This window comes from Etheostoma cragini, chromosome 14 (assembly GCF_013103735.1).
Source record: "Etheostoma cragini isolate CJK2018 chromosome 14, CSU_Ecrag_1.0, whole genome shotgun sequence".
Lineage (NCBI taxonomy): Eukaryota > Metazoa > Chordata > Actinopteri > Perciformes > Percidae > Etheostoma > Etheostoma cragini.
Window position 1 is genome coordinate 7,438,846 of NC_048420.1, and position 10,255 is coordinate 7,449,100.

At 41.3% G+C, this 10,255-nt stretch overlaps 1 protein-coding gene across 1 annotated transcript in view; it reads right to left on the minus strand.

Moving 5' to 3' along the window:
- The window catches only part of csmd2 (CUB and Sushi multiple domains 2), a 240,948-nt gene that overhangs the window by 61,422 nt on the left and 169,271 nt on the right, over positions 1-10,255 (minus strand). The window contains exons 30-33 of the mRNA XM_034892760.1: positions 9,882-10,069; positions 6,133-6,327; positions 5,323-5,439; positions 3,511-3,624 (exon numbers count right to left, since the gene is read on the minus strand). Of these exons, the coding sequence (XP_034748651.1) occupies positions 3,511-3,624; positions 5,323-5,439; positions 6,133-6,327; positions 9,882-10,069 (614 nt within the window). The remainder of the gene's footprint in view (positions 1-3,510; positions 3,625-5,322; positions 5,440-6,132; positions 6,328-9,881; positions 10,070-10,255) is intronic.

Consider the following 10,255-nt stretch of genomic DNA (forward strand, 5'->3'; position numbering starts at 1 on the left):
GCCTTACTACTGTGACTCTGTGTTCACATCCCCAATTAACAAATCATTAATATCTAACTGCTTAAACTGGTGCAGCAAGACTCCTAAGTGCTGTAGAGAACCCACCTCCCCTGATTTACTTCAATGGCTGCATGTAAAATACAGGAATTAAGCTTTTGTCTTCATAGCATGTTTTGAAACAGCAAATTTGGTCAGCTGGGTTTTGTTTTAAATGGCATGTGAAACACTAATTTTGCAGACGGGCCTTTTATTTGTATCTTTGTGTATAAAAGTATATTTTTTAATTGAAATGTTATTAGTTTGTGAGGTTTTCTCTACAAGCTGCCTTCTCTGTAAACTAAACATTCCATTATGGACAATATACTGAGAAACCTAGGCGTTCAGTACTGCATGGAGCAGCTATAGGTTTACTATGAAATTATTCCTGAAAGAGAATTTATCAGTGCCTTAATTTCAACCCTCTATCCATGAATCAAATCACATTATTTATTACTGAAATTACCGATACGACCACCTGCCGTCCTCATCAGCTCAAAGTGTAATTAAACCCGGGAAAACCCCCCATGATGTATCTTCAATGAAGGAAAACGGTTGTTGACTGACGCAGAACATGATGCATAGTGTGAGCATATCTGTCTCTGCCCCTGTCTTTCTCTGTGTGTTGCTGACTGGCTCTCTGCAGTGGATCTCATTACTCTGTGTCTGCTTGCTGTCACACTGTAGTGGGAGGCAGATGTGCTTAACCCCAGAGGCAACATCTGTGTGTCTGTGTGTCAGCAAGTCTATCCTGTGCTGTGCGTTTAGATCACGTTTTAATGTGTGTGAATATTGTTGTGCCTCTATGTGCAAAGTGCCAAGATCCAATGGCACAGTTTCTCACTGCGTCATCATCATGCTTGTCTAAGTTCCAATGTGGGATCCCCAAGACATGCTGGGTAGTTTATTACAAGACACCCTTGCTGCGTGCTGTCATGGTGACAGTGTTTCATAATTTACTGTGCGGGGCAGGTATTCATCCAGATAGATCAAACATATGTCAGCATGAAACATATTACCTCTCTGGCCACATTCCAGTTCCAAAACACTGTGCCCTTAAAATGATCCTCTACACTGACATATTAAAGACGAGGACAAATATGCTTTTGGCTGGAAGTCAATAGTCAAAATTCAGTGGCAGTTATTGGTGGCCACTGGTTTGGATACAGCAGACATGGGGGATTAACGATACAGCTGCTAAACCTGCTAAACAAGTTTAAAGTTAGAAACAGCCCTGAATGGGATTACATCAAATTAATTTTATATTTTAAGAATACGTGTTTTGCATTCATACAACAACATGCTTGCAGTGTAACAACACTAGCTAAAGTGGTCAAGTGAAACGTTGTTAAATTGACGCATTAGTCCCACTTCAAATGACAGCCAAGAGAGTGACAATTGCCTCTTTTTTAAAAACATTAGCATTTAGATAAATCTCATTGATTACTTGAATCAGTCCTTTTGTCCTTTGGGAATTAGAAAAAAGGAGACAGCATGCAGGCAACATGCAGTCTTCTTTTCTTTTATTATTCTCTTGTTCAACTATTTCCTCTCTTTTGATTCTGTCTGTCAACACATTCTCAGAAAGAAATCACAATCATTCTCTTTCATTTTCACAACCAGTGATTTGCCTCACCAGACCTGACAGCAATGAAAACATGATATGTTCAGTACATCATGTGTATATATATATATATATATATATATATATATATATATACACACACACACACACACACACACACAAATATATAAATACACACACACACAAATATACATATGTACATATAGAATATCACAGCAAACTGTCTTATGTGATATGTTAATATGCTAGACAAATAATACCCTGCTAAAATACTCATTGCCTGGGTATATATGTATCGCACATAATGACAGCTTGTATATTTAGAGAATTTCTTGCTTTACACATTTGCAGATGTGCATGTTGGTCGATTTTGTGAGCTTCAGTGTATCTGTATGGTGGATTCTGGGACACACTTCTGGATTAGGCCTAATTCATACAAGTTACGCCCGCATGCACTACTTCTTTAGCGGCACTGTCTGTGTGGGCTAAAAGTTTCTCTTCCCTTGCCAAAGTGTTTCAGCTCTGCTCTGCCATGCCTGGTTAGAGAGCTCTGTGAACATATCGCCAGAAGTCCTCAGTTAATATAGTGGCCTACTTATTGAGCTGTAAACTGGATTTTCTGAGGCTTCCCTGGACACAAACCAAAGTAATCATTTTGATTTTCTCTAGAAACAGGGCTAGGGCAGATTAAGATGGAGCGCTGCCCTAAACTCACACACCTTTCTACTCTACCCTTCTCGAAAGGTTGAACCTCCCCTATTCAAGCTATTTCTTTGGCAGCCCAGTAATACAGTGTAGCTTTAATCATACGCATCCGCAATGTTACAACACTGTTGCAACAGACATCGTTTGTTTTCTTTTACCATCTTACTTTTAACCTTACAACAGTTACCCTTTTTGCTTTTCTTCATTCTCTTACATAACTGCTATATTCAATTGCTCCATCTTTTTGCATGAGTGCTGTACTTCCGTTGGACATCTACTTAAAAATGATTAAAATAGAGAGATATTGGGCCAGCCCTCACTTCATTTAGGGACAAGTTTAGATTTATAAGGTCTTTAGATGTCAAGTCGTAATGCTATGAATGCAGTTGTTTTTCTTGATAAAAGGACTGAGGAAACCCCTATCTACCCTTATCTTTAACCTTGCACACAAGCTAGATTGAACTAAATTGCTTTGGGCATTTTTCCTATGTTTATTTTAGCTGCAAGAGTGCAGAGTGTGCCAAATTGACAGGCCTTCTTTCACATGCCCATTTTCCCACCTAAGAACAATGTGATGTGAAATTGAGCGAGGCATATTCCTTACGACCTCAGGAGTGGTGATTAATATGTGGTCAGATACTGTGTGTGCGTGAATGCACGTGTGTGAGCAAGCACACTTGTTTGCCTACATAACCGCTTTGCATATATCCTGAGAGTTTAATACCAAATTCAGGTGTATGCAAGTCTTCTTGAGCCTGTCTGCTGATATGCTATCCCTGTGACTCTTTAAGTTGTTCTTGTCACTGTTGAATTGTTTTACAGCTCACTGGAGCCCACCTGCAGCCACTGCAGCTCTGGCTGTGTCAGCCATTTGTCTCGGTTTAACTGGATCCTTATGAAAGGGATGAGGCTAAGACAACATTTTATTTAGTCCACTGTCATTTCAAAAATAATGGCCAGGAAATCAAATAGTTAAATCACACTTGCTGATTTGTTACATGCTGGTGATGAATATGCTAAAAAAGTTGTACAAGCTTCTGCAAGTCTTGCCAAGCTGCAGTTCAATGTAAATAGCTTCTATTTCTAACCTCCCATCCGCATAATACCTGCTGAAATATCCCCCTGTAGCCACCCAAAAATGTGAATGCGTGCAAGTATCTGAAAGTGATTGTTTGTGTAAGTACCTGTGTGTGATCCAGAAAGGGAGCTGAGAACACGGGAGTGCTGTGTCGGTCCATCATAAACCTCCACGATGTCATTCAGAGCAGTCTGGAAGAAGGCGAATTGACTGAAGACCACTAGAAAATTAATATCAGAGAAAACTGATATTAGTTCAAATGAGTGACTACATCACAGCTGCACTGACAACTCTAAAATCCATTTGAAATAACACAGATAATAATATCCTCATTCGAAAGAATGTTATTTAAAGCAATTTGAATCAAAATGTCTTTTCTAAAGCTAGGTGGATAATACTGTCAGTTATGACAACACACCCAAAAAATGATATTACACAAGTAGATCAGCAATCCTGTCTGGGCTTGATGGCCTGTCAGTAGATGAAAGGCTTTGGCAATGACAGCCAATCTGTTGTACAATGTGCAGCGAAAGCTTTACGATGGTTCTTTCATCCTTTTAACCCACACTTTCTACTGCTATTGCCTGAACATGTTCAGCCCTTTCACATCTAATCTATGTCTAGTTTGCTTGTATATTGCAGGTTAAAGAGAAGGATGAAGATGCTGATGGAGAGAGGGCAGAGGTCTGTTTTCTCCAACTCAGCGTCAGGGGTTTCTTCCATTCGTACATCCTCTTTATCTCTATCTATGATAAGACGGTGGTTTAAGTAACACCCATCCTGTCCTGTGCATTGTGGAAAATAGCCTATCATTAGGGCTGGTGCATCTGGCTAATGAGAAGCGGCAAGAATGGAGGCGAGAGCAACTGTGGCTCTGCACGACACAGTGGGTTCCCTTGGGCCTTGCTGTCATTTTCCAGGAAAATGCAAATGTGGACTTTAATTACTTCGATTTCCTCCCTTGCTTTCACTCCATTGAGTGAAATATGTTGCCGACAGGGTCCAAGAAGAATGGGTGCCCAGTCATATTGGAGCAGCGCCATACCTCCGAATGGGAGTCATAACCTCAACATTCAAAAAAATCGAGTGAAATACTCAAAACAAATGCCGGCCGCTGCTGTTTGGTGTAATTTAACAATGATAGAACTTGAGCTTCCCCTAAGAGAAGCATGATGTTGATAACTCATTAGAGAGCCAGAGAAAATGAAGCAGGAGATAATAAGAGAGAAAGTTAAGCAGGGAGTCATCGTGGGCAACTAAGTAAAACATGTTTGCTTCTGTATTTGCATGTTTAAGCTGTTTCTCTTACAGCATTGTTTTGCTTTCTGAATAATGTGTTGCTCCTAGACTATCACATATTACATATTGGAAGCAAGCTGTGACCTTTAAGATGGAAATGCCAAAAAGTAGGAACTCTGGATCTTCCAGACACCAATTAATTTTTTGCGTGTGTGTCTCAGACAGACATATTGTACGCCTGGTGTGTAAGATAGGGATTCAATTGAAAATATGTGTATGGCAATGATACAATAATTATATGGAAACTATCAATTAGTGTGTGATTCTACTGTGTGACGAAAATATGGAAAAACAGCATTCAATAAACCTCTGACTAAAGCATTTTAATTGCATGTCAAAACAATGTGTGTGGGAGCTTTTACAAGTTTTCCACAAACTTGTTGTCTCCTACACATCTGTCACTAAAACTATTCAGGTGTGGAAAAAAAACTAAACTTACTAGTTTCCAGAGTGAAAGAATACAGTATGTGCAATTTAGTGAGGTACTCAATCATAGTTTGATCTTGATAAGAGCATTTTGTTCATTATAGAATAATTGCATATTAATTAAACACACTAACTAAAAATCTGCTAGGAAAAATGAACAAATACAGTAATGGAGTGCTCTTTCTTGGCTCACCGTAATCCTTTGGCACCACCACAGAGTAGACACAGGTTCGCGCACTACTGTAGTTACCAGGGTAACCAGGAGACAAGACCACTCCCTCCAAACCTGAGTACTGTCCACCACATGGAGCTAGAGAGAGACACAGAGATGAGACACGAGAAGACAGGGCAGAAGGAGAAGGAAGGTTTAAAGCCAATAGTGAAAGATTTCATTTCTCCCTACCTCCTGCTTTCCCATCCCCTCTGTTCCATTACTCCTAAATTACTTTTCTTGTCTGATTGAGTTTTGGGTGGAAGATGTCCCTGGTGTTTGCCAGAGTGAAATTGCAATGTTTTCCAAGTGTCCCTCTGGGTTAGCCTGGGTGAGAGAAGGCCAGAATCTTCTCTCCTGCTTAAAAGCCCCTACAAATGCTCTGTGTGTGCTTGCATCTCTGTGCAAGTGCTGATCCCGTGTATGTGGATGGGAAGTATTCCACCTGACATGTCACTGAGGTTTCATACTGCTAGAGCCAGATTTGGTGGTGTCAGGGATCTTTTACCAGCTTCTCAGGGGAACATGCACAGTGTATGTCAGTCGTGTTGTGTGTTTGAAAAGATATGCAAAAGAAGAAGCCCTCTTCAAACTGTAAATTAAATTAAAGCTAAACCTATATTGACGTTAGCAAAAATCCACACAGCTCCACACGTACCTGTAGGACATAGCTTGGTGCAAAAAAGAAAAACATAATCATACATGCATGTTTACATGTGATATATCTATAAATCTATCTCAGCGTTAAATGGTTTGTGTTCCTAACAACCGTCTCCAGATGTCAGTGTTTACCTATGCAGATGGGTTTGGGTTTGTTCCAGCTCGGCTTGCCGTCTCCCCCTATGATGCAAGTGAGGGTTGGGTCTCCCTCTAGTGTGTAGCCACTGTCGCAGTGGTAGGTGACAGTGTATCCCAGCTTGAGGTCGACGCCCACCCGAGTCCCATTGCGCACCATTCCCGGCTCGAAGCAAGACTCCCTGGGGTTCTCTGTGGAGAGAGGTAACACGGTGGGAAATCAGCAACAAAAGGGAATCTGTGCTGGTATTCAATAAAAGGATTTTTGCATCAAACTGCAGCGTTGATCCTGGAATAGAAATTGTTTTCTGCCTAAGGTTCTTGTCATTCTCAGATTTCTTACTTCCTTCCTTTGTCGCTTACTTTCACCCTGTGCTTCCCTCTTTCAGTAAATATATCTCAGTGACTGCCACTTTTCTCTCTAGCCCTTGACGATGCCCTTTCATCAGTGGCTGCTGGAGGTATGTATAGTACGGCTGGTGAGACGGACAGGCAACTGATTGAGAGTGGCATTGCTCTGGCCCAAGGTCTGCTGACTGCACACAACCGCCTCTCACACAACACTTCACTGTGCAGTCAACTAGAGAAGACAATGCACATACGCAAGCTTTCTCTTGCGCGCGCGCGCACACACACACACACACACACACACACACACAGTATCTAACCACATATCAATCACCAATCCTGAGGTCGTAAGAAAGATGTCTACCTCAATCTAACATCACATTGTTCTTAGGTGGGAAAATGTGCATGTGTGAGGAGGCCTGTCAATTTAGCACACTTCGCACCCTTGCAGCTAAAATAAACATAGGAAAAATGCCCAAACCAATTTAGTTCAATCTTAAACACAGTTCACTCTAGTCTTCCAGCAAACTTCAATATTTGATGACTCAACACGCATGCACACACACACACACACACACACACACACACACACACACACACACACACACACACACAAGGGAAAGTGAGTCAAACGTTTTTATCAGGAAAACTTCACCTTATAATTCAGTGCCTCACAAAAATGTGCAAAAGCGCGAAAAAAATCGCAACATCAACCAGCTGAAAGCAAACCTTAAATGGGAAACACTTCAACAATATTCATATTTGTAAAGGTATATTTGCATGCCAACAAAAAAGGATACTTTTTACTTCTTTCCCATGCCACTGGTATTTGCGAAAAGCTATTTCATTACCTGCACCATAATTGATAAAGCTAACTTCCCTCAAACTGCTTATCCGTGTTTATTTTCTGTCTACCTTTACTGAGGAGGACCAACCTGTTGGAGATGATTTTTAAATTAGGTTTGTTTTTGTGTTCCACCATCTGCCATGTAGACAGGAGTTTAATTTACACTATCAACAACCTCTTCCTGTTGTGTATCATCAAGCAAATTCCCTTTGTGCTAGTAAGGGGCACCTAGTACGGCAGCCTTGGCCGCAGTGTATGAATGTGTTTGAATGGTAAATGGTTCCTGTATTATGAAAAAGCGCGAGTAGTCGGTGAGACTAGAAAAGCGCTACATAAGAATAGACCATTGACATTTACAAAACAAGCACACGTAATGCAAAATCAATCCTCTGTACAGTTATTATAACAAGTTCTATGTTTAACAAAAGTTCAAAGGATTTATTGATGATAAAAATGCACATGTAACACACTGGATAAATGCAGAGTTTCTGAGCTCAAAACTGGAGACCTGCTGACCAGACAGGAGGCTGCCCTTCACGGCTGATCAGAGTGCTGGTGCCAGTCATGTGGTCTGTTGGTCTCCTAGGGCACCTGTTCTAGACAGGTTGAGCCCTTTTGTGGGCTGATGTAGACCCTTTCTTGTCACCTCCTCTATTATTCAGCACACCTGGCAAGAGACAGTGAAGGTGTGATGGATGTGGCAGGCTTAAGGTGTCGACTGGCCCTGGACAGAAGCTAGCGGTTGGTCACCGCAATGAAGATGGCTGATTTAACAAGCCTTTGACCCTGGACATTTGTGTGAGAGAAAATGGACGATTGGCATCATCTGTTTTGGAGAATACTTAAAAGAGTTTAAGTGATGTTACAGGAAATAAAAATGAGCCCAGGAGTAGGTGAGGGTATTGGATCAGACAGATGTGAGTGTGAGAGTGCTTGTATGTGTGTATTTGTCCATGTCTGTGTCTACGTGTTTTATTCAAATGTGGCTCAGGCATGGCAAGTTTTTGCCCACATAACGTATTTCCCTGGTGAGCCTAATCAGATATGGCCAGAGGCACGAAAACAGAAAGACATAACGACTGCTTGGTAAAGAAACTGACAGCACCTCAGGCAGATTTTGTAATACAATTTTCAGTGGCGGGGCTGACCAAATACTAGCTGGGCCAACTCGTCAACTTGCGGCTTTCTCACCAACCAGATCCAAACACGCAGCCAAACATGCTTTTGTGCCATGTTGTTTGTCTAAAACTGAGGAGGTAATTTATGTATTATTTGGTTATGGTTCATTAGTGTGGAGAATTGGAAGTGGGGAGAGGGAGTTTTTGTGAGCCACACACTGAGTCCATCTGCTCTACCAGATTGGCCATACAATATTGCACACTCCATCACACACTGCAGAAAATGTTGCTGGGAGTGAGTTAAGGGGTAGGCTCTGTAACACTGTCCTAACAAAACACTGGGTGTAACTTCAGTTATGTACAGTTTGCAGATGAATCACAGAGCTGCATCGCATAAACAGGTAGCGTTCTGAAATCAGTTAAATTGCTTGTATACCTCAAAACCCACCAGCCAAGAAACAGAGAGCTCAGGGTCAATCTGAAATTGGTTAAACGTCTGATACCTTAAACAGCTGTAATTGAGGCTGGGAGATTCAAGAAGATTTAACACTGTTCTCTCAAGCAAAGCCCTTAACGAAGACGCCCAGTCTAATTTAGAGCTTGTTCAGCGTCTCTATATTTGTTAGGTAAAGGCTTTAAGAGTCAGGCACTGAGGCATTAGCCTGCAACGCTGAAATACAACTGACGAACACACATATGTGTTGTATTAACCTTAAACCCACTGGATGTCTGTCGAAGGATGTCTCTGATCATTCTGCACCTTGTGTGCAGTACGGAGTACCTTGTGTGGTCAAATAGATCTGGGTCTCCCAAACAACATGCTGCAGTCAGCTAGGCATAGGCATGAGACAACAAAGCGCTGTTTGCTCTAATTTATGAGGAGGCTTTTGTGCAGCTGCAAAGCACTGATCAAACAGAGCTTAAGCACACATGCTGTCGGCTTTTCATTTTCATAATTATTTGTGTTACGCGGCTACTAGAGGAAGTACAGATCAATAATGATGCCCAAGCAGACTATAGCTCAAATGGGAAGGTGGTGATCGGGACGCTGCACAACACCCCATTCTTTCTCTGAAGCAATTTTCACACCACTAATCTTGCTTTGGACTAGACACAAGGGAAAGTTAAAAAGAAACAATCTGCAAGGTCGATAAGCAGCAGAGGGTAAATCCATTCTCACTCTGCCAGAGAAAGAATTTTAAAACATGAATTGTTTAGGGGATACAGCTTCACATTCTATTTAAAATTCCCTGTTTAGTTTATTTATTTTGTTTTATTTTAAGACACTGTAGATGAAAAACTGATGATGAAAAAGTCTTGCACATTTAGACACAGGCACATACAATTTACGTTTCCACTAGCTGGATTGTTGTGCCCAACTAGCCAAATGCTGTAGCTTTTCAAGTCATTCCTCTAACCAAAAAAGTGCCCACCTGTGTACTGCAGCACAAATCCATTGCTGCTGAGGGAAGCATCGCTGCGGAAAGCCAAGAAAAGTGTGTTGGAGCTGCTCTCAATGCGATCTGGAACATCGGTGCCATAAAAACTACCCAGCAAGGGGCTGAGGGAGTCCGGCCCATCGTAGATATGTAAGAAGTCATAACTGGGCTCCAAGCTGAACCTGGTCACAGAAGTGTAAATGAAACATACATAAACATTTGCAGACACATATATATGTGTGTGTGTGTGTGTGTGTGTATGTGTGTGTGTGTGTGTGTGTGTATGTATGTATATATATATATATATATACAGTTGTGGTCAAAAGTGTACATACACTTGTAGAAAATCACAATGTTATGGCTGTCTT